This window comes from Mesoplodon densirostris, chromosome 3 (genome assembly GCF_025265405.1).
Source record: "Mesoplodon densirostris isolate mMesDen1 chromosome 3, mMesDen1 primary haplotype, whole genome shotgun sequence".
Taxonomy (NCBI): domain Eukaryota; kingdom Metazoa; phylum Chordata; class Mammalia; order Artiodactyla; family Ziphiidae; genus Mesoplodon; species Mesoplodon densirostris.
The window spans coordinates 128,849,639-128,873,877 of record NC_082663.1 but is presented as its reverse complement, the minus strand read 5'-3'; the positions used below and the strand labels follow the sequence as shown (position 1 = coordinate 128,873,877).

Below are 24,239 nucleotides of genomic sequence, written 5' to 3'. Positions count from 1 at the left end.
CAAGAGGCCACGAGAGGCTTCATCTCTTTGGTAGCAGTCCTGGCACGGGACAAGATGCACCAGAGGCCAGCCTCTGGGCCAAATGGCTGCCAAGTTATACTCACCAGCACAGGGGAGTCCGGGTGTGGGAGCCGTGTCCAGAGGGGGCTTTAGGTTTCAATAAAGGAGGTCACTGCCCCTGACGTTTTGGGTCTGCCTGGGATGTGCGGGGCCTACGTACTCACCGTAGTCAGTGTAGCGGGGCCAGCAGAAGTGCTGGAGCCCCCCGTAGCTCAGCTGGAAGGAGGGCTCGCTGCGCTTCCGTAGGGCAGCGCCGTTCCTCAGAGAGAGGGCGGCGTGCTCAGAACACCGGTAGGTGATGAAGCCGTACTTCTCGCCTCTGGTGGGGAGAGGACAAGGGGAGCGTGTCACTGGGCCAGCTCGGTTGACATCGTCAGACCACCCGCCACTAGGTGAGGAGTGGAAAGCCACGAGGACGCCATAACTGTCTTGCATGGCCCCTTGATAGACACAATGACAGTCACGGGGCTGACCTGCACAACGGAGTAATAGTAAGAGCAGGCAATTTACTGCATGTTTGCCCGGGGCTGGCCACCACCCATCGCCCCACACGCTCTTCAGACCCCCCTGTGATGGGGGGCTGTTGTCATCTCCCCCCTCTGGGGTGAGGAAACAGGCTCTGAGTTCAGAATTTGCCCAAAGACAGGTGGCAGAGCAGGGAAGTAAACTCAGGCCTCCCGCCACAAACACTGATCCTCTTCACACTCCCCTCTATTTCCCTCAGGATTCCCATTTTCTAGGATTTGCCACACCTATGCCCCCATCCTACCAGTCCCGCACCCTTCAAAGCCAGCCTCAGCCAGCCCTTCCTTGGCTGCTAACTTGGCCTTCACCTTCCCTGAGATCGATGGTACTCCGTACACATCTCATCCTTCATGGGAGACGTGTCGTGCCTGCCTGCTCAGCCTCTACTCCCCCTCCTCTGACAACAGCACCCTGTGCTCAGCTGGGCTCAGGGCGCCAGGGTAAGTCACACAACGGTGGCCCTCCTTGGCCACAGTGATTTGTTCAAGGATGAACCTGTCAGCCAAAGCAGAACCCCAAAGACTCCATCCCACGTCTTTGCTGGAACCGTGAGGGAGACTCCTGCTTCCCCGAGGAGGAGACAAACTTAGAGCTGGAGGCAGCCACTTTGCTACCAGGAGGGAAGCCTGCCTGAGAAGGATGCCGAGGTGAGGGGGACCTAAAGTCAGCTCTACCCCTGACTCATCAGTTCCACAAACAAGAGAACGAACCCCGACCTACCCATCTGCCAGACAGACTCCTCACGGACAGCGACCATGTGGACCCTCCTATTACTTAGCACAGGCCTAGGGACAGCAGATGCCTTGTAAACACTCAGTTGTATCACATTTCCTGACACCTCTCTGAACCAGGCCAAAGTTGGGACCCTTCTGATTCTTTAAATGTCTGAGACTCATGCATGCTTTTTAAATCTTAACAAATTGACCCTTCTCCTTAGAGATTAATTTGATTGCTTTGTTTTTACAGGTTATCTTCATTTGACATCCTGAAGACTGCACAGAACTTAAAACAGGTCTATTTGTGTAATGACTTTTTAAAAAAATTGTGATAAAAACACATAACATAAAATTTACCATCTTGAAGTGTACGGTTCAGTTGTGTTAAGTTTGTGTGATGGATCTCCAGAACTTTTTCATCTTGCAAAACAAACCCTGTAGCCATTAAACAACAACTCCCTATACTCCCTCTTCCCAGCCCCTGGCCACCACCATTCTACTTTATGTTTCTATGAATTTGACTACTTTAGATCCCTCATGTAAGGGGAATCACACAATATGTGTCTTTTTGTGACTGGCTTATTTCACTTAGCATAATGTCTTCAAGGTTCATCTATGCTGTAGCATGTGACAGGACTGATGCCCATCCTTTTTTAAGACTGACTAATATTCCATTGCATGCATATACATTTTGTTTATCCATTCATCTGTCAACGGACACTTGGGTTGTTTTCACCTCTTGGCTATTGTGAATAATGGTGCTATGAACATGGATGTGCAAATATCTCTTCAAGATCTTCCTTTCAATTCTTTTGATTATATACCCAGAAGAGGAATTGCTGGATAAAATGGTAATTCTATGTTTAATTTTTTAAGGAATCTCCATACCGTTTTCCACAGTGGCTGCACCTTTTATATTCCCACCCATAGTGCGCAAGGTTCTAATTTCTCCACATCCTCACCAACACTTGTTATTTTCTGTAGCCACCCTAAGGGATGTGAGATGTGTAATGATTCTTATGCAGAAACTGTTTTCTCGCCGAAGTTTTTGAAAATTATTATTAAATTAGAATTTTAAAAATTTAATAACTTAGTTTGCAAGTATAATGGGAGATACTTTAGAATTATTTCAAAACCGACAAAGCTTTGACATCTAAGTTGTGCATTTATATGCAACCTACTCTTGCAGATCCCCTGACAGATGAAACACTGCTTCCCCAGGTGAGTGAGATACCTGGGCCGTAGCTGCAGAGGAACAGAGGGATGGAGCAGCGTGGGGCTTGCAGCGAAGTAAGACTGCAATGCAAGCGTGCCTTCAGCCACCAGGAGCTTTTTGCAGCCCTGTACCAGGGTCTAGGATGGAAAACCAGAAGCTGACACATGGGCTGCAGATCTGGCTCTGCCACTAGGTAGCTATTCAGTTAACTTGTCTGAGCTCCCCAGAAAGGAGAGCAATAGAAAGAGTAAGAGTGCATACATCACAGGCAAGTTGGAAAGTTAAGTAAAAGAATGCATGGAAATTGGCTCGCACTTTAGCAAAATATCAGTACATGTTCCCTGCTATTACTGGGTTGCATGATGGTTACCGGTCCTTCCTTCCCCTGAGCTGGCAGTAGATTTGTTCTGCAAATCTTCTCAGGCATCTTTTATGCTTCCAGACCTGAATTGGAACCTCTGTGCCCTCCACTCCCCTCCTCTGCGAGAGCCTGACTCACCTCTTGCTTCTCGTGAGCACCTGGCACTCCACAATCTCGCCAAACACCTCGAAGCGCCTCTTCAGTTCACGGGAGCTCATGTCTCTGGAGAGATTTCGAACGTACACCACGCGGCCTTCACCCTGCCCGAGGGGGACACAGAGGGACCCGTCATCATTGCCTGGCTTCCTGGAGCCCCCTTGGTGGCGGGCTCCCATGGAGTCCTCGTCCCCAGTCCACATCACCTGGCTAAGCAAGCGACACCAGCTGGGGCTGGAGTCAGAGAGAGGACAATGACAGTCACTATCCCAGAGGACCTGCCTTGTGAGAGGAGGGGGCTGTTTAGCATCGGATGGGGAAGTGGCCCCAAAGGAAGCAGCTGTTTACTTGAAGGGAATGAGCAGAGACTGGGCGCAGACGGGAGAGGGAGCCATCACTATTGATGTAACTGCACACTGAGTGGCTTCTGTATTTGTTCTGAGTCTGACTTTTTCTGGTAGTGGGGGAGGTCCGAGGATGGTAATGGACGAGCACTGGGGGCCAGGTCGCTCGCTACGGGTTAGAGTGGGCTGGGAAAAAAGCAATGGGACAGGGGCATAGGGCTTGGAGCCACCATCATCTTTGGTTTTGCCAGGGTACTGTGTAGACACTGTGACCAAGAGGTGACCTTCAGGTGAGCTTGGTGCCAGGCCCCTAGAACTGCCCAGCAGGGGGAGGGGAGAGGGGAAGCCCAGCTGGAGCCTCCCCTCCTCCTCTACCGTCTGTGATTGGAAGTTAAAGCCACAGCTATGGGAAGAGTGGCTTTGATTTGTTGGAGAAACTCCAGCTGTGCTCCTGTGGGCACAATCACCAGGTTCTGGTTTAGATGGGCTTTCTCCGGAACAGGTTAAGGCCTGTGATTCTCTAGCCATCCCCTTCTGTGCCACTGAGGGCAGGGAGGAAAGCAAGGGCCCGCAGCAGGGCGCTGCTGTACGGTCACAGGAACTGTGCACGCTCCCTAGGATGGCCTAGGTTCAGCTGCGTATAGCAATGTCCTCTCCCAGCCTCCTCCGGCACCTTCAATTCCCAAGGCTCTTTCCTGCCTCTGCCCCACTGTCCTCCAGAATTTTTGCTTCATTGGCTCCTTTCATCCCTTGGGGCCCAGCTCCTTGAAGATGCCCCTCCTAGACGACCATATAAATACATCAGCCCCACCAGTCAAAACACGACTGTTTCAGACATTTTAGTCATGACATGATTAACTTCATCACCTCCCAGTCTGTAGTTACAGTGTTTATTGATTTGTTTATGAGTCTGTTGTCTCTCTCTCCCTTCTGGCCCAACCATGGGAAGTGGGGACCTTGTTTGTCTCGTTCACTCGTGTCATCCAGCACCTAGAACAGGGCATGTCACAACTGCTGAATGGCCACACATGGATTCCAAGAAGACGCCCCACATGGTTTTAAGTACCTGCTTCGAGACAGCTGCATGCGTACCTCTGGGGTAGGCATGCCTCATGTGTTCCCTTCCCTGAAGCACCATACTGGGGCGGAGGTGGACAATCCAGTGAGAGTCTGTCTGTCTGTTCGTGCTTCTGTCTTACTTTCCCTTCCCTCCTTTCTAAGTGATATGGAGGAGATGAGTCCAGCTCCTCACCGCAGCTTCCTGATGAATTTTCCCTACGGGGTGCTTTGCAGTGGGTCTACCAGGCACAGCCTGGCCTCTGGACTAACTCTGGGAGAAGATTAGGGAGACGGATCAGGAGGAAGGGACAGTCTCTCTTGGTCCCTTAGCCCCGATCGCACCAGGGGACCCTGTGTACAGATGAGTAAACTGAGGCTCAGGGAAGCTGGGGAGCAACTGACGGTCACACCGAAGTGGAAGCAGGGCCGGCTCTGCTCCCCCATCACCGCCTGTCCCCCGGGCCCTGTCAAGCCTCTGATGCTGAGCCCTACGTGCTCACCAACTGCACACCTCCCAGCCAGTCCCTTGGCTGCATTTTGCACGGTGCCACCTTTGATGCCCTTTGGTGACCCCTGTGCTTTTTTAAATGAGAGAAATATAACTACCTCTTGCAGGCCACAGGTGACCTCAAAGGGCTTCAGGTCTACGAAGCCCTAGCACTTCCTGACGCCCCTGCTCATCCCCATTCACTCTGGCCTCTGGGGCCCCATTTCACTTACAATGGCCTTTTCCCGCCGCTTCCTGGTGTGCCGGGCACTTGGCGTTCTGTCTGAACACGACCCTCTGCTCTCACATCTGTCAGTGAACAAGCAAAGCAGAGGCACTCACTCTCGGCAGGAACCACAGGGGGACGGGGGAAGGGCTTGCTCAGGAGGCAAGGGATGCTTCCTCCGCTTCTTTCGGACTCGTTCGTGAGGGCAGAACTATGAGAAGGCCCTCCTGAGGGAGCCCGGCTTTCCCCCTCAGCGGTGACCGCCCGGGGTCGCCTGTGGGTCTGAACACGTGACTGACACATACCTTCTGCCAGCTTCTGGGACGAGATCACTGAGAACCACCACTTTGCTAATCATAACCCTTGTGAACCTTTCTATGCCAATGGGGGTGGAAAGGCCCTCTCGCTTCCTTATGGTATTTGACCTAATGAAAAAAAACCATCCTCTGAGGTATCATGTTTCCCCACTTTCCAGATGAAAATCCTGAGGCTCAGGTTCCGTATGAAATTCACGCAAAGCTAAAAAAGTAAGGAAGCCAGAGCTAGCAGGAGGTCTGCTGATTCCAGACCCACTGCTCTCCCTCCAGTGGTTGGAGCCTGGCCAGGCAGCAGCCCCAGTAGCCATCACAGCCCCCCAGGTCTTGGGGGCCAGCAGGCCAGTCAGCCCAGATGCACAGCCTGAGAGGCTCCTGGGTGCCGCGCGCCTGCGCCCTCCTGACTGTCTGCACACTGCCCTCTCCTCCTGAGGGCCAGGCTGCTGGAGTGGAAGCAGCAAGGCGTGTAGGGCGTGGGTGAGTCCCAACTCGGCCACACGCTGTCTGCGTCCTTGGGAATAAAGCAGAGGATGAGAGCAGGGGCTCCGGAGTCAGAGAGCGTTCTAATGCTGACTCTACCACCTCCCTGCTGGTGACCTTGGGCTGGCTACTTAAGCCACCTCAGCTCCAGTTCTTCACCTGTAAACTAGGGAGAATCAATTGTATTTGCCTCCTAGGCCATTTGGGAGGATCAAATCAGAACATGCCCATAAATGCTTAGCCCAGGAACAGCTCAATACTTGCTGGCTATATTTTTCTATTGAACGTCTTTGAGCCTCAGCTTCCTCATCTATAAAATGGGGATAAGAGGCAGACACACCCTTCCAAGTGCATCTGTGAAGCTCACATAGGGTAAAGGAAAGGGATGTGACTTGCAAACTTTAAAGTACTATACAATAATAGTATCATCATCCATTTGCAATGGAATTGGCAGCCTCCCCCCATGAAGAGCTGAGAGTGACCGGAAGGTGCTGTAGGGCTTGTTAAACCAGCTCAACGTGCTTCCTGTTGACTGTTGTTTGGTAGCAGAAGCACAGGTAAAGAAATGCTGGTCTGGAGAAGACTGATGACTAGTTTTTCAGGTTTACCAGCCACCCAGCTCTGCCAGGCAGCTGAGCAGGAACCAAGTTAACCAATTAACTTTCTCCAGTGGCCGAGAAAGCCAGCCCTGAACTTGGCCCAAAAGGGAGAAGAGGAAGAGGAGAATCCATGGGGGTTTCAAGAGAGGCCCCCAACTCTTTGCAGACAAGCCCATGGGTACAGGCCCTGAACAGCTCAGGAGGGGAAGGAGGCCGAGAAACTCCAGCTCCTGCCTTGGGGGATGCGCTTCAACAGGACAAGAACCGTAGCAGCTTCTGAGCAGATGCTGCAGAGGAAACTGCCTAATGAGAACACAGATGGGCTAGCTCATAGCGACCCCTGGAGAAAGGAGAACGGAGCTGGAAGGAGGGCTCAGAGACGTCTGACGGAAGATGGCTGGAAGGAGGGCTCAGAGAGGTCTGACGGAAGATGGCTCTGACTGATCGTCCTGGCTTATTACGTAGAAGGGCTTTTAGAGAAATTGCTCAAAATAAATTCATTTCGAGTGACAGATAGTTCAGGGCTTCAGCACGTTAGAGAGTCTGGGGAGTCCACAAATCCCCTAAAATTGAATGCTCAGTTAGACGTCTATGCTCATTTTAATGGGGAAAGGAGGCCTTGCTTTTAATCAGATTTTCAGTTAAGTGCTACTGGTATAGATAAGGAAATATAAAGCGGAATTTTCCTAAGAAAAGCTATCTTTCTATTACCTGAATTCTGCTTCTCAGAGCATGGCACTCTGGCAACGTCATCATTCCCTGGGAACTTGTTAGAAATGCAAATTCTCCACCTCCACCCCCAGACCTACAAAACCAGACATTCAGGAGGTGGGGCCCTGCCATCTGCGTGGTAACAAGGCCTCCTGGTGACTCTGCACTGCTCCGGATCCAAGAGCACCATCTGGTGGTCACTCAGGTGCATCTCGGGCAGAGGGTTTGGGACCTGCACCCACCCTCCTCAGGCCTCCCCCAGGAAGAGCCAGGTCCTGCTGTGAGCAGGGAGAGAAGCAATCTATCTCCACCAAAATATGCCAAACTTCCATTCTTTCTGCCCAGCCCCCCACGGAATTCTGGACCAGCTCCTTCTACAGTCCGGCTCAGTGAGCAAAGATGGTAAGAGCAAACAGGCTCATGACACATCATCCCTGTGCGAAGGTAAAAGAGCTCCCACGGGGGCGGCTGACTGCCGGAAGACACCGTGCAACGCAGCAGCACTGAGAAATGGGAATAAAACTTATCACTGCTTTAAATCCCGGTACTTTTTTTTTTTGAACATAGATTAGAATTATGCTAATCTTTCTTTCACATGTAAACATCACATAGGTATTACACTGTGTGGGTATTTTGACCCTTGAACAACATGGATGTGAACTCTGTGGATCCCCTTACACTGGGATTTTTTTTCAACAGTAAATACTACAGTACTACACTGTCAGCAGTTGTTGAATCTGTGGATACGAAGGAACCTCGGATAAGGAGGGCCGACTATAAATTACACGGGATTTTTGACTGTAGGGAGGATTGGTGCCCCTAACTCTCCCCTTGTTCAAGGGTTAACTGTATATGTTTACACAAAAACCTATCCATTTTACAAATATAAAAACAGAAACAGATGAATAAGGGGCATGTTCATTTAGATATCAGGCCACAATAGGCCAGAAAGTGGGTTTTCTTCCTCCCCCGAGGCCAGGAGATTTGGGCCGCTCCTGACTGCCACACAGTAGGCTTTGCCTGGATACAGGACTTGCCCACAACTCCCCAAGGAGTCCACCTCCAGGGCTCCGACCAGGACACTGACCACACAGGGAGACGCAACCCCAGTTTCAGGGCTCCTCTCTCCCCTGACATCCTGAAACTGGGGGGTCCTCAGGGGTCCACCATCCATCCTGAGGCCACCCGTCTATCCATACCTGAAGGTCCTTCGCGTGGCTGGTGACCGGGAGCGGCAGGACGAGGAGCCAGAGCTGGAGCGGCTGCGAGAACAGAGCTGCCGACTGGCCTTGTTTGGTGGGCTCTGGTAGGGGCAGTGGTCAGAGCGAGGGGGACTGACCCCTGAGTCCTCTTCATCATCCTCCTCCTCGTCGTCCTCCTCTAGGAGGAAGTTGCTCTCGCCACTGCTGCTGCTGCTGTCCTCAAAGACGGTGTCGTATTCGGGGCTCTTGCAGGAGGCCAGGTCTTCATCCTCCAAGGCTGTCTCCAGGAGGCCAAAGTGCTTGGTGAGGCTGGCGCGGATCTCGTGGTCTCTCAGCAGCGTACTGTCCTTGGTGGGGGCACCGACATCACAGCTCCCGTCTTCCTCCCTGCCAGAGGCCTGTGCCTCAGCCCGCGGGGCCCCTTGCTGGGGCCAGTCCTCAAGGTGGACCCCAGATGGCTCCCAGGACCTCAGCACCTTCCTCTGCAGGGCGCCGTCTGGCTTGAGCACCTGGCAGTAGTCGTGGTCTCCAAAGGAACAGGAGAAGGGGCGCTTCTGACCAGCCTGGGAGGCTGGCTGGGCTGTGGCATGCCGCAGGTGGGACAGGAGCTCGCTCCGCTCTGGGTGCTTCTTTGGCAGCTTGTGGGCAGCCTCTGCGGCGGCCCTGAGCTGGGGAACCTCCGGGGTGGGAGCTATGTCTTTGCCTGAGCTGTGCTTGATGTCTGGCTTGAAGGGGTCTTCCTCTGTGGGCTTGTACGGAGGCGTAGTGGGCGGAGTGAGTCCTACCCAAGCAAGAGGAAACACATGTGAGGCAGAGACAGATCACTTCTCCAAGGAACACTGAAACCCTAGTTTGGGATGGCAGAGAAGTAGCGTATGTGTCACCACTCCCCAGAGCCAATGGATGGCAGGCATCACTAATCGATCACTGCACTGCTGACTTGAGCCTGGACGTAGCCTGGGACTCCTTCTCACACAGTCCATCAGTAATTTTTCAGAGCTGGCATGTGATGAAAGCCCTTTGCCATCCCTTCTGTAGTCTGGCAACGGCAGCCAAAGCCTCCAGATCATCCAAGATCTCTCTTCCTGCTCCACATCCAACCATTCCACGAGCCCTCCCACTGGTCATTCCAAATGCCTCTGAAGTCTCCCAGGGTGCAGAGGGGGCAGGTACCATAGGTAAAATCTCCCACCTGGATTTGACCACCACAGTGACCTTAGTGGTCCTGCAACTGACCTTGGACTCCATCATCCCCTGGGCATCAGCCAGAGAGCTCTTCCTTTCTGGTGCTCCTGAAGCCCACAGGATCTAGACGAACCCCTTCGGCCTGGCATTCCTCTCAGCCTTTGGTGGTTGTGTTTGCCTGACCCCCCAGTTCTGCCACAGAGCAACACCGGGTGGCCAGTCTCCTCTGATGCACCTATACTGCCGCTCCTCGGTGCCTCTGATCATGCCAATTCTGCGGCCGGGGATACCCTTCCCTTTTTTTTTTTGTCTCTCCAACTTCTACGCATCCTGCAAGCCCAGCTCAAATGCCTGCTGCTCTGGGTACTTTGTGAATCTTCTCAAGCCACATCCTGCCCCTCCCCACTCTTCCCCCTCGTCTGTGCTCCCAGAGCTCTTGCACGGTCTCTGGAACAAGCACATATCAAACAGTACTTGTCATGGTGTGAGTCTGTCACCCACATAAGACTGTGGGCTCCTTCAGGGGAAGACACGTGTCTCTTTTTATGTCAGGTCATGTGCCAACTGTTGGCAGCTAAACAGCTGAGCCTGGGCCCTGACTCTCCTTATAACGCCCTCAATGTGTAGCTCAAGACCCGGCGTAGCCTGTGCAGCGGTGGCAAGGAAGGCTTGATGGGGTACTCCCTAACTGCCCGAGGGGCTGCATCCCCAAGAGCACCCCACCAGCTGAGCCCCCGGCTCACCTGCCGTGCCACAGAGCTCCACCGTCAAGGTCTGCTCGAAGCTCTTCTTGCCAAAAGGAGGGTCGCTAGTGGGGCTGGGGAGCACAGGAAGGAGAGAAGTCAGTCAGCAGCAGGCTCCACCTCCCCGAGCATGGCAGGAAGGCAAGGGGACATTGTGCCAGACCCTGGTTCTGCCGCCCACGAAAGCGATGCCTGGGGAGAATTTTCAGGGGAACTCTCTCCTGGTTGTTGGAGGAAATCAAAGCTGTACAGCTCTTTTAGGAGACACGGGAGAGACTTGAGGGAGGTAGAGACAGGACAAGCATTGTCAGCCTCCTTATTTTATGATGGAACACCTGAGGCTCAGAGAGGAGAAGACACTTGCCCAAAGCCACACAGCATTATCAATTTTTCCCCATGAAATTCTCCATCTTTCCCCTGGGCCTGCTTCTAAAAACAAACTCCCTTTCAAGGGAGCCCAGATCCTAAGAGTCCCATATGGCAATGAGGGCAGGGGTGTGGGGACAGGACCAGGCTCAAGGGCCGATGAACCACCCTACACCCAACAAGATAAGGTGTCCTGGAGTCATAAATCAACAATTTCTAAAAATCTACCTTTGCGACAAGGCCAGCATGAGGCACCTGGGAGAGTCTGAAAAGAAGACAAAAAAGAAAAAAATAAGATTTTCCCCAACATGGCATGGCTAGCAGATGTTTCCCTCTGAACTTCATTGGTACCAAGCACAGCTTCTTTCAGGCGTGTGACCCAAAAGCCTCTGCCACTTTTACAGACTGGCAGGAACAACTCAAATCCACCTTCATTCCCCCAGACTCAGCAACATTAACAGCTGGCAGATCTATTGATTCTGCAGAGTTGATGGGCACCAGGGCGACCCCTTCTGGCCAATCAGTGTAGCACAATGGTGAAGCATTCCAGCTTCCAAGGCCAGTGGCTACCAACCATTAGCTATCTCTGTGCCTTTGCTTCTGTGTCTTAAAACGGGAATTAAAACAGCACCCACCACATGGGCTTCCTGTGAGGATCAATGGGGATAATCCGTGTTAAGTCTTAGACCAAGCCTGGCATAGCGGAGTGCATAACAGATAACTGCTGTATTATTATCCCCACTATTGCTACCATTTAAAATGTCACTTCATTGTGGAGCTGAATTTATAGACTCACACCCTCCATCACATTGCTACCCAAGAAGTCTTCTTTAGAGCACTTATCACAATTTATAATCACTTTTCCTTTCTTGTTTTTTTTTTTTTTTTTTTTTGGTGGTACGTGGGCCTCTCACTGTTGTGGCCTCTCCCGTTGCGGAGCACAGGCTCCGGACGCGCAGGCTCAGCGGCCATGGCTCACGGGCCCAGCCGCTCCGTGGCACGTGGGATCTTCCTGGACCGGGGCGCGAACCCGTGTCCCCTGCATCGGCAGGCGGACTCTCAACCACTGTGCCACCAGGGAAGCCCCCCTTGCTCACTTTTTGATTGCCTGTCTCTCCCACTGAAACACAAGCGCCAAGAAGGCAGGCATCTTGCTCCTCGTTCATTAAGGACACCTGGCCCATGCATGATGAGAAACTCAGAGATGTGTAGGAGGTTCCTGAAGATCTGCCCAACTAGCCTAATGTATAGGAAGGGAAGCTGAGAGCCAGAGAGGGAGAGGAATTTGCCCAACCCAGGGCTCCTGGCTCCCGGGCAGTGGGGTCTGCCACACCCTGGCCCTGCCCCCTCTCTCGGACCACCGACTCCGACTACCTCCAGAAGAGAGCTGTGGACAGCTGGGGTCCTCATCGGTGTCCCCACACCCACTCTCACAGGGGCTCTCCAGAGCTGAGATTTGGGGTCCCCGTCGGAGCTGCTGGTCTTCGCAACTGTCCTCGTCCGCGGGGCTGCCCAGCTCCCCCTCCACGTGGTAGGCCTCAGGGGCCAGGCGCAGTGAGGGCAGAGCGCCTTGGGGCTTCACAGGGACCATCGGCTCATCGGTGAACGTCAGCCAGGGGCCCAGCTCCGGGTTCAGCCTCCTGGAACGCCGCACGGGGCACACGGAGCTCTCCTGCTTCCTCCCCAGCTTGGTACCCGGCAGGCCCCGGCCTGGCCTTTTCCGGCCCCACTCCTCCTCCTCCTCTTCCTCTTTTTCTTCTTCTTCCTCCTCCTCTTCCTCATCTTCCTCCTCAGTCTGCAGCCTGCCCAACCGGCTGATGTGCCCTTTCACCTCCAGCCGCAGCGGGCGCAGGCTGGGTCTGGGCCCTGAGCTCTGGGGTGAAGCCGCGACCCGCACCTCCTCCACGGGGGAGGGGTGGCCCACAGAGGCCTGGCTGTCTTTGGGCCTGGGCCGGGCCCGGGGTGTGAGGGAGGCGTAGACAGGCGTGGCCAGGCGGTAGGGTTTGCTGACATCACAGAGGATATCTTGAGCCAGAAGTTCCCTCAGGATGGAGAACTCAGCCCAGGTGGCTTTGGAAGGGTGCTGGCACCGAGGCCGGGGTCTGACCTGCTTGGCGGGGCTGCTGCAGGGCTGGGGGTCTGGCTCTGGGGCCTGTGCGGGCAGCTTCCTCTGGGGAAGGCAGTAGGTGTGCATGTAGCGAATGAGCTGCACCATGGCCTGCATGTCCTCCTGGGAAACCTGGGCACCAGGGTCTGCCCTGCCCGGTGCTGGGGAGTCCCAGGGAGAGGCTGGAGCCGGCTGGGGACTCGGGCAGTCCTCACCCGCCTCCTCATCCTCTTTGGCAGAGACCCAGGGACTCAGGGGTGGTGGTGGCTGGAGGACCCTATCAGGGGAGCGGGCTTTAGCCTGGGGGCAGGACGGCACCGAAGTGAGGTGCTTATGCAGCTCTGTGCAACTCCGGGTCTGAGACTGCATCATGGGGGCCTTCCTGTCTTGGGCGCTGTCCATCTGGAGAGGAAAAGAGGCCAGAGTGAGGAAGGAGACCCACACTGCTTCTCCCCGCTGCCCACCCCTGCAGCCACTGGCCAGGCCCAGCGTGTCTCACCTGGATGGTCAGAATTGCCAGGTTTCACCACTTCATCCCCAGCTTCCAGCACAGAGCCTGGCACTTAGCAGTGCTCAGGGGATGAGGAATGAAGGAATGGCCAGCCTCCTAACAGGTCTCCTAGCTATGGATTTCGCCTTTTCTAGATTTACTGCCAAAGCCCTGCTCTGACTACCCCACTCCCCTGCGCGGAGCCTTCAGAGAGCGCCAGGAAGTACATTAGTGGTTGCCTGGGGCTGGGCGTGGGAACAAGGATTAACTGTAAACAGGGACACTGGGGATCTTCCTGGGATGATGGAAATGTTCTAAAACTGGATTGTGGTCGTGGCTGCACGACTCCGTAAGTTTACTAAAAAATCACTGAATCATACTTTTAAAACAGGTGCCTTTTATGGTATATAAGTGGCACCTCCATAAAGCTGTTAAAAAAAGAAAAAGAAAAAGAACAATTCAGTAACTTCCCAGTACCCGTGGGGTAAAGGGGAGGCCCCCTGGCCAAGGGCGCTCTGCAGTGTAGCCCCACCCGACTGCTGCCTCCAGCCTTATCTGCCCCCACTGGTCCACACAGGGGCTTTGCTCCCAGTGCAAATGTTTCTTTGCTGGGGCCAGACTGGCTATCAAGGGTGTCTCACGCCCCTGGTGTGCCCCCTAGCACTCCAGAGGGCAGGCTGGCTCAGGAAGGAGCTTAGCTGCTGCCCTGTTGACAAAATGGAACATGAGGGATGGACCTCTGTTTTGGGAGGTCAGCCAGGACAAGTAGGGAGAGGGGGCACAGGGACAGGGTCCACCCCTCCAGGGGAGCCCAGGCAGGGGACAGACTCCTACACAGAGCCACTGTCTGAGAAAGATGCCATCCTGATTCTGCCCCAAGGGGTGGGACTCTCCACAGCAGTCCCCTGCAGCAGTGTCTGGGGACAAGAGGGCTGGGTGCAGGCTTTGAGTAACAGGAACGCTGGGAAATTACCTCTAAAACCTCTCCTTGGAAGTCTCAGAAGATGGAGCCCAAGGAGGAAAAGGGACTTGCTTCCCTCCTGGGTGTTCAAGATAAGCTTTCAGCTCTCCGATGGCTCCCCACAAAGAGAAATCCAAGCTCCTTATGGCCTCCATGGTACCAGTGAGGACCTTATGTTTCCTTCTGTCACCTAATTAGCATAAGCTTCCTGAGGGCAGGCCACATCCTCCTTGTCCCTGCTCTAACCCAACATCTAACAGTGCCTGGAACACTGAGGTACAGTTGACTCTTGAACAATGTGGGGGTTGCAGGGGGTAGAACTGCTGCGCAGTGGGAAATTCACATATGACTTCTAGTCAGTCCTCAGCAGCCACGGTTCCTCTGCATCTGTGGATTCAACCAACTGCGGATCCTGCAGTACTGTAATATTTACTACTGAAAAAAAACCACGTGTAAGTGGTCCCATACAGTTCAAACCCACGTTGTTCAAGGGTCAACTGCACATGAACAAGCCCAAGGCTCTTTCTAGAACCCCAGGCTGGCCTGGGTCTCAAGCAGTGCCCAGCATATCAGCGACAAGGGTTGTGTGATGAGCAAAGGGGGAAGCTGGAAGTGGATTGAACTTGAGGGCCTCTAACAAGAGCGGAAAGGTGCACACCGCCCTCCCCAGAGACCCCCCAGAGGCCTGGGTGGGTCTGGGGGCCTATGCAGAAATACCTTGACCCAAGGCCGCTGACTTCTGGACCTGAGGCCTGCCTGGCGCCAGGCGGTCCCTTCCTTCTGGCTGTCAGAGGTCGAGGCTGGGTAGGACGTGGTGAGAAGGAGTTTCTGCAGCTGTGGGAGGAACAGAGAGGAGAGGAGCCGGGGCTGAGCTGCAGCCAGAGACAGGGGAAGTACACCTCAGGGAGAAGCCTGGCCCAGAGCCAGCCCCTTAGGACCAACCACACCCTGACCCCAACATCACAGGGCCATGGCGGAACACAGGGAGGGCACTTGATGACCTAGAATATGTTCCCCGTATATTAAGTACAGAAAGCAGGTTGTCTAACAATCCCAAACCCACACAGGCATCCCAATAAAATGTAAGTCCTTTTGAGAGTTAATAACCTAAGGGGAGTATCTGTGATCTTGAGAAACCCAGACAGATGTTGGGTGATGTCTACCCATCCTACTGTTGAAATATGATGCACACACTTGATTGGGACATTCTGCATATACTCGTAGTACACGTACACCACTTTCTGTGACCTTTCATGAGCTGGGATTCAATCATACAAGAATATATATATATATATATATATATATACACATCACTTCCAACCCAGCCAGCTGTTTTCACACAAGTGGAAGCTGCTTAAGCTTGTCTGGCTTTTCTAAATTTTCTATAAAAGTTGCTGAGCTTCTGTACCCGGAGGAAAAGTGCTCAGTGTATCCCAGCCAAGAAAGCAGGGAGCTGAGTATGCCTGGGGGTTTCGCCAGGGATCCTACCACAGCCAAGGTTGAGAACAAGTCAAGAAGCATGATGGGCTTTTGCTACAGCATCAAGTGTTTCCTCAAGGGACATGACCCACAGGAGGACTGCCAAAGGCCTGGGAACCAAAGTAAAGGCCACTCCCCTAGGAGCTGGATGAGCCACACCACCTTACCTCAACCCCAGACCAACACACACATCTGTGATTCTCTGGCGTGGACAGGAAAAGATTCTTAGACCAGAGGCAAGGGACCTGGTTCTGATTCAGTTCAATCCCAGCTCACTGTGAGACCTTGGGTGAGTCCTTTCCCTCTCCCAGCCTTGAGGAAGAGGGAAAGGACTGGGAGAAACCAGCCTTGGTTTCTCCAAGGTAGTGTGTGTGTGTGTGTGTGTGTGTGTGTGTGTGTGTATGTATGTATGTATGTGTGTGTGTGTGTGTGTCTCTCTCTCTCTCTCTCTCTCTAAATGATTGGGTCTCTTTTGACTCAGGGGTCCCTCTAAGAATATGAGAGAAGCTACTGACCTCAGAAAAACACACATATATGTAGAGGTCCACGGGTCCCCATTAGTCCAGAGGTAGACTCTCTGGGACCCATGTCTCCAGGTTAAAAACCGGGTGTCTGTATAAATTCTCAGGGCCTTTCTAGAACTCTGTTGGTATGCGGGGAGTCTCGATGGTGAATCTGTTGCCTGTGTGCCTAGCCCAGTGCCTGAAACAAAAGTGCCGTCTAAGGCATGAGAGGGAACAACCGGTGACCAGCAAGGGTCACTCTCTACCTCTTCCAGGGTGGTCCCTCTCCAGAGTCCCATACAGAATTCCTCTTGTTCCATGACCACCACCACCAGTTGTGCTGGGACTATCACTCAGATAGCACTTTTTGAGCCACTTCTTTGTACCAGGCACTGTTCTAAGTTCTTTTTTTCTTTCTTTTTTTTTTTTTTTTTTTTTTTTTGCGGTACGCAGGTCTCTCACTGTTGTGGCCTCTCCCGTTGTGGAGCACAGGCTCCGGACGTGCAGGCTCAGCGGCTGTGGCTCACGGGCCCAGCCACTCCGCAGCATGTGGGATCCTCCCGGACCAGGCCACGAACCCATGTCCCCTGCATCGGCAGGCGGACTCCCAACCACTGCGCCACCAGGGAAGCCCGTGTTCTAAGTTCTTTATATGTATTAATCTGCTGTACTCCTCTCAACCGCCTTTGAGATAAGCACTATTATTAACCCCACCTTACAGACCAGGAAGCTGGGTCAGAGAGAGGCTAGGTGCCTAAGGGACACATAAGCATTCATTGGTGGGGCTGGGAATCAAACCCAGGAGGTCTGATTCTAGTCTGAAAGGAAGCACAACACTTATCAACAGGAGCCACAATGTGGGACTGAACATATGCTTGTATCCGGCACACATAGGTGCTTACTAAATATTTCACACTGCTTTGGGGAACTTGCAGGCAGTGGGAAAGAGGGAAAGGAGTCCTGGACCAGGAGTCAGAGTACCTGAGTTCTAGTCCTTGCTGGCACACCAACTTGCTGTGTGACCCTGGGAGAGGCCCTCCCCTCGCTGGGCCTCAATTTCCCCAGAGTCGCACTTTATGGTCACCAAGGGCCTGTCTGGCTCTAACTCTTCACGACCGAAGACCCCTTCCACCTCCAACAGGCTCTGATTTTCCAGCTAAGTCTTGCCAGCCCCTAGGAGCTACAGTGTCAAGGTGAGGAACCCAAGACAGATGAGCTATTCTTCACAAGACAGGACATCTGGCTTTCTGGCACCCTAAGCCCGAGTCAAGGGCAACTGCTTTCAGCAACTTCTGAGGTCTGGAACCCTTTGGAATCTGAAAAAGCTGAGACCTTCTCCCTAGAAACCTGCAATGCCATGTGTACGTTTCTACATTCCACGGACACTCAGGTAGCATTTAACTTTTGCTGGTGGAAGTACGAACCGGTCCAACCTCTTTGGAGGGCAGACTGGAAGTATTTGTCTAAACTGAAAAACCACATATCCTACGACCAAGGAATTCCTTTTCTAGGACTGTATCCACTTACAAGTGGCAAAGGCCAGTAACAGGACACAGACTGAAGCAATGGAACAATAAAGGAGTTGAAACAATGTACATATCTGCCAACCAGGGAACTGGTTAAAGAAGTATGGTACATCCTTATGAAGGAACACTATGTAGCCAACAAAAAGGATAAAACAAAGATACCTCTGCTCATTTGAAAGAGTTCCCAAGACACAATTCACTTGAGAAAAGCAAGGTGCAGGGCAGTATATAATGGAGGCTTCCTTTTGTAGTTAAAAAGAAAAGTGGAAGAGGAAAGTCACACAACAGATCAGTAGCCATGGTTACTTCTAAGGAAGGAAAAAAACAATTATAAGATGGGTAAGGAGGTTTTGCTTTTAACTATCCATACTTCCTGCTTGAATTTTTACTGTGTGTGTAAGCATAATCTTTAGGAAAATGTTTGCATTTAATTTCAAGGGTTTAACACACACTTAGGGTCAATCCATGAAATCCCAAAGGGCCTACAGCATTGCAGGCGAAGCCCAGGGAGGCCTCCCATGGCCAGTCCAGGCTGCTGCCCTGAACTCTTGCCAGTGATGCACAGAGATCCCTGCAGGGGCTGGAGCTGGTTTCCCAGCACCCACCACCTCTACCACCAGACACCACATCTCAAGCCACCACCATCACTTCAGTTGGAAACAGATTCTCACCAGCGAGAGCTCATCCACTTCAGGGGCCGAGGCCGGGGCCCTCTCCAGGGAGGGGCTGGGGGGCGCAGATGAGGGGACAGGCGAAGCAGAAGCGCAGGAGGGTGCGTCTCCATCATCCAGGGCTGGGAAGGCGGCCAGATGCACAACATCTTCAGGGATGTCATCCAGGGTTTTGGTGAGTGCTGCCAGGAGGGCCTCATTGTCACTGTCGATTATCTGCAGTGAGCAGAGAGGCAGAGAGGGGACATGCTTAGTCAATGCCTTGGGCTCAGCGACTTTGTGTAGAAATCTGCTCTGTACACACAGCTGCACTGCCATCATGCTCCCGCCAAATCCACTCAGATCCTCTCAGTTTGCTGGGACGGCAGATGCCCAAGAAATGTGCTATGGACTCCAAGAATCAAAGAAGTTTACGAGAAGGCAGCAGGTGGAAATGGAAAGGGGCTTGGCCTAGGAGCCCCAGTCTGGACTCTGCTGCTCATCAGCATGTGACCCCAGGCCCAGGGCTGTGCACGTGAGGGACGCCCATCCCCTCCTCTAAGAACAGCCGCTTCACACCACGGCCTCCTGCGTCCAAACCCCTGGACAGAGCCCTGAGGCTGGTCTATGCCAATGGTAGCCCCAGGTCAGTCTCTCTGACCCTGGGGCCCAGGCAGGTGGTAGAAAGGCTGGAAGCTTCAAGGTTCAACCGTGACAGTGAAAGCAGAGCAAGAGGAAAACAGCTACCATTCCCTTGTGGGTTCCTGGGGCTTGCTGCCTCATTCACTCATGGAGGGGCAGTTAGTGCAGTGGCTAGGAGCCTGGGCTCTGGAACTGGGGCTGAATCCCAGATCTCACATTTATCAACTGTTAACAACAGTACCTACTTCATAAGGTTATTGTCAAGGACTGAGTTAACATATGTAAGATGCTTAGAAAACAGTGCCTGGCACCTAACAAGCACTCATTACTACTACTACTACTACTATGATTCCTGCTATGATGATGATGATGAAGAAGATGGGGATGATGATGTTGGTGGTGGTGATGATGGTGGTGGTGATGGTGGTGGTGATGATGGTGATGGTGGTGGTGGGGATGATGGGGGGGTATGATGGTGATGGTGGTGGTGGTGGTGGTTGTGGTGGTGATGATGGTGATGATGGTGGTGATGATGGTGATGTTGTTGTTGGTGGTGGTGGTGATGATGATGGTGGTGGTGGTGATGATGATGGTGGTGGTGGTGGTGGTGGTGGTGATGGTGGTGGTGATGTTGGTGGTGGTGATGGTGGTGGTGATGATGGTGATGGTGGTGGTGGGGATGATGGGGGGGTATGATGGTGATGGTGGTGGTGGTTGTGGTGGTGATGATGGTGATGTTGTTGTTGGTGGTGGTGGTGATGATGATGGTGGTGGTGGTGGTGGTGATGATGGTGGTGATGGTGGTGATGATGGTGATGTTGGTGGTGGTGGTGATGATGGTGGTGGTGGGGGGGGATGATGGTGATGATGATAATGATGGGCAATTCCTCCCCTCCTCTTCCCCCTCCCTCCCTTCTCCTAGCACATATGTACTGAATGGCTACTCTGTGCCTGGTGCTGTCTGGGCACTGGTGACACAGCATCCCAAGACTGATACAGCCCCTGTCCTCATGGAGTCTACCCTCCAGTGGAGAAAAGAATTAAACAAGGAAACAAAATCAGATCATTTCAGAGAGTGAGAAAGCCTGGGAAAAAAATAAAAGGAAGCTGTGATGGAGAATAAGAAGGCGATGAAGATTCATAGGCTCTTTACAGTGGTCAAAGAAGGCTGTTCTGAGCAGCTAATACTGAAACTTAGGCTTGAAAGATGAGAAGGAACCAGCCAGGCAAAGAGCTAAGGAAAGAAGATTCCAGGCAGAGAGAAAACCTAGTGCCAAGGCCAGGGACAAAGAATTTGGCTGACGAGAGGAATAGAGAGGCTTTGTAAATACTGCCTCAGGTAAACCCCACAATAACCTCTGCGGGGAAGGATACTACTCCCATCACCATTTTGCATTTGAGGAAACTGAGGCTCATAGAGGTTGACCAATGTGTCCTGGGTACGTTGCATTCATCCACACAGCAAATCCAGGGCAGAGGCAGGGCTTACACGGAGCACAGCACACACACATGAACCAAGAAGCTTCCTTCCCTGATGTCTCAGACATAACACAAGGGTCAGCGTGCACACTCCCAGCCCACCGACAGATACCAGCCCACCGGCCCTGGGGCACAGAGATCACACTGCTATTAGGTGAGGCACCAAGCGCCTCATTCAGTAAACCCTGGCTCCTGGGCCTGTTCTGGCAGGAGGCAATTCTGTCACATGATGCCTTCCCCAGCACTCTTTCCCATCCCAGGTCAGGATGTTTATCCTTTCTTCAGGAAGTTCATTCGAAATACGCATGTCGTGACGGCCTTTTGGCTACACGAAATCTGTTCCAGGCCTTGCAGCCGGATCAGCAGCTGAGTAATTCGAAGGGGGGACATGGGGAGAAGAGAAAAAATGTGTTTGTAATTTTGGAACAGAGCTAAGAATAAAAGAAAAGGTCAAAAAGTTTTGGTTGAGCCTGACCTGGGCCCTGGGGATGGGAGTCCAAGGGCAGATCCAGGCCCAAGAACTCTGGCTCGGGAACGCAATCGGGCTCAAGTGGCAGCCTCTCATCCCCATCCTCAGGCCAGAATCCCAACCCTGTGTTCCCAGAGCAATCTGCCCAGCCTGATGGGGAGTTAAGATCTTGGGAGCTGGGGCTCAGGGACGACTCTTGGGGCTGACCGTGGCAGCAGCTCTGCCACTGACAGGGTGATCCTGGGCAAGTCATTTCCCTCTTCTAAGCCTTGCTGATATCTGGTCAACGGGAAGACAGGATCCCTGGTTGGCTTCCCTCCAAAGGCTACTAGGAAGGCCAGTTTGGAGGCAGTGACACAAGGGCTCTGTGCAGTGTTCCTGGGTCTAGCTCAGTGCCTGGGGCATGGGAGGCTCCAGGCAGATCTGCTGAATGGAAGAATGAGTGAACCAAACAATGAACTCTGACCACCGGGGAGAGACTGAGATTAGTGTCTCAAAAAACAGATTCTAGAGGGAAGTTATTCAGAAATGATGTCATCAGCACTGGATGGAATGAGGGTTCCCTCTTTCACAGGAAGAGAAGCATGGCCCAGAGATATTCTGAATTATCACAACTATCAGAGCTGGAAGGGCCTTCAGGGATCACGTAGTGACCAGGGATGTCAAACACGCAGCCTGCGGGCTTCCCTGGTGGCGCAGTGGTTGAGAGTCCGCCTGCCGATGCAGGGGACACTGGTTCGTGCCCCGGTCCGGGAAGATCCCACATGCCGCGGAGCGGCTGGGCCCGTGAGCCATGGCCGCTGAGCCTGCATGTCTGGAGCCTGTGCTCTGCAACGGGAGAGGCCACAACAGTGAGAGGCCCGCGTACCGCAAAAAAAAAACAAAAAAAAAAAAACAAAAACATGCAGCCTGCGGGCTACTGTCCCCATCCCTCCCCCCAACTCTGCCATGTCGCTAACCAATGCGGCTCTTGTTCCTTCCACCTTTCTGACCACAACCCTCCAGGCAACACTGCCGATAGATACGTCTCAGTGGGAACTCATGAGGAAGCCTGTTTGCCATTCTTTTGGGGGTGGGGGGAATGAAGGTCCAGGAAAGAGACTTGCCAAGGTCACACAGCAAGTCAGGAGGGGCTGGGGAGGATGGTCAAGGACTTACTAGGTGCCAGGCATGGTGCTGAAAGGAATGCCAGATGGCAGAGACCCCAAGGAGCCCCAATAGGTTGAGTAAAAACAAAATGACTGACAGAAGGTCTCCCCGCTCTCTCCTCAGCCCTCCCTGGGCTGCTCCAGCCCTGGAACAGCCAGGCAGGGTTGGGGGTCCTGACCCTGTCTGGGAAGAAAGTCCATTCGTGCCCTTGGCATCATGCCATCAGCACCCTAGGACAATACATCACAGGGAGCCGCCCCTCTCCTCTTCCCGGCCCGTTAGCTCAGCTCTCCCGGCTCCGCTTAGAAACAAAGTGCAAATTAATGGAGAGTTAATCAGCTGAGGAAGGGATATTAATAGACTTGGCTCCACCCCCAACCTTCCTGAGCTCTCTTAGGCTGAAGGAAAAGGAACCTGCAAGAAACCTGAGGGAGAACGCTTCATTCTGGGTGCCTAGAGGAGCTTGAAGGAATGACACAGGACAGAATTTAGGCTATCAGGGCCAGAAGAACACTCAGAAATCGTCTGCCGTTCCAGGGCTTAACTGGGGTGCAGGAAACCCAGGAAATCAGTTTCCCTTCCTTTTTTCTCGGGGTGGGTCCACCGATGTCATCAGGGTCTAAAAGGACCCAGTGACTCTCTCCCTACAACAGATTTAAGGATCACTGATCTGATCCATGCTCGTTCCTCATTTCTCACCTGGGGAAACTGAGGCCCAACAGTGAGGAGGTACTAGCCCAAGGCCACGTGGCTCACGGTGATAGAACCAAACACCTGCTTCCTCCAAAAATACTTACTAAGTTTAGCCTATTGTGACCCTGGCCCTAGGACTCTGGGCACACAGAAACGGAAGGCACTGTCCCTGCCCCCAAGCAGTTGTCAACTCTTGTAAGGGTAGCTGTTCTCCACTCTGTCTGTTTCCATAGTGATGGTACCACCTGACTTGTGAGAACACAGCTCTGACACAAGGCAGCATGGCTCTATGATTGCCACTGGTCAGATAAGGACTCTGTCCCAGTTACTGGCAGAGGGGGTATTAGAACCTCTGGCCCCTGTATCCCAGCTCAAGGACTCTGGAATGGGTCGTGTCGGGTCCTTGGCAGGAAGGAAACTATTACAATCAGTTTCTTCATTCAACACGTATGATTGAGTCTTTTCGCTGAGCAAGGGCCCCACAGAAGAACAAAACTCTATTTGTGCTCAAGGAGCTCGAAGTCTGAAGGTCACAGGCATGCACATACACAGGATGGGAGCCCAGAGAGGAAGTGACTGACCACCTGCCTTAGGAGGGGCTAACATGACAGCTGGGTGTGGAAGGATTTATTCATATGACAAATATTTTTTAAGCCCCAAGAAAGTGCCGGGCTCCATGCAGAGCCCTGGGGATATAACAATGCACAACGCTGTATCAGCCCCCAAGCTCAGGGGGTTTATGATGGGGGAGTGGGGCAGGGAGGAATCAGGCACTAACCACATAATCACCGCACAGAGGCGCACCAGTGTGTAATGGGTGGAGCAGAGGTGGAGTGCGGGCCATGAAGGGGAGAGGGGCTGGGTGGGCAGAGTTCCAGCTCAGTCCTAACCATCTGTGAAGATTCTCCTACCTTCCTTGCTGTGCTAAGAGCCCAAGGGCCATACCAAGGCTGACTTGTGTCTGAGACCACTTCATGCACATAGTAGGACCTTGGCAGGAGCTTACTAGTGGGTCTGGTCAGTCTCTGAGTAGGTGAGGCCTGTACAGTTTAGGTGGGGATGGTCTCCCCGCAGCATCTAAACCCCTCTCACTCATCAGCTCTCCATAACATGAAAGCATTTCCTGGAAGTTGGCCCCCTCTGAGGGAGGGGTAGCATAGCGTAGCTAACCTCATTGTTGTGAGAAAGAATGAAGGTCCTGGAAAAGAGCCAGAATCAGAGCCCAGCCCTGCTGATCCTCATAGGGTTGGCAAAGAGGTTATACAACAGCGAGGGGTTTGGGGTCCTGTGTTAGAGTCTACACTCTGACCCTTCCTAACTGTATGGCCTTGGGCAAGTTAC

General features: G+C 53.0%; 1 protein-coding gene across 1 annotated transcript in view; it reads right to left on the bottom strand.

The window, feature by feature from the left end:
* Positions 1 to 24,239, bottom strand: part of PPARGC1B (PPARG coactivator 1 beta) — a 107,702-nt gene that overhangs the window by 2,531 nt on the left and 80,932 nt on the right. The window contains exons 3-11 of the mRNA XM_060092050.1: positions 18,488 to 18,703; positions 15,026 to 15,142; positions 12,125 to 13,259; positions 10,979 to 11,015; positions 10,385 to 10,458; positions 8,454 to 9,237; positions 5,158 to 5,233; positions 3,017 to 3,138; positions 225 to 379 (exon numbers count right to left, since the gene is read on the bottom strand). Of these exons, the coding sequence (XP_059948033.1) occupies positions 225 to 379; positions 3,017 to 3,138; positions 5,158 to 5,233; positions 8,454 to 9,237; positions 10,385 to 10,458; positions 10,979 to 11,015; positions 12,125 to 13,259; positions 15,026 to 15,142; positions 18,488 to 18,703 (2,716 nt within the window). The remainder of the gene's footprint in view (positions 1 to 224; positions 380 to 3,016; positions 3,139 to 5,157; positions 5,234 to 8,453; positions 9,238 to 10,384; positions 10,459 to 10,978; positions 11,016 to 12,124; positions 13,260 to 15,025; positions 15,143 to 18,487; positions 18,704 to 24,239) is intronic.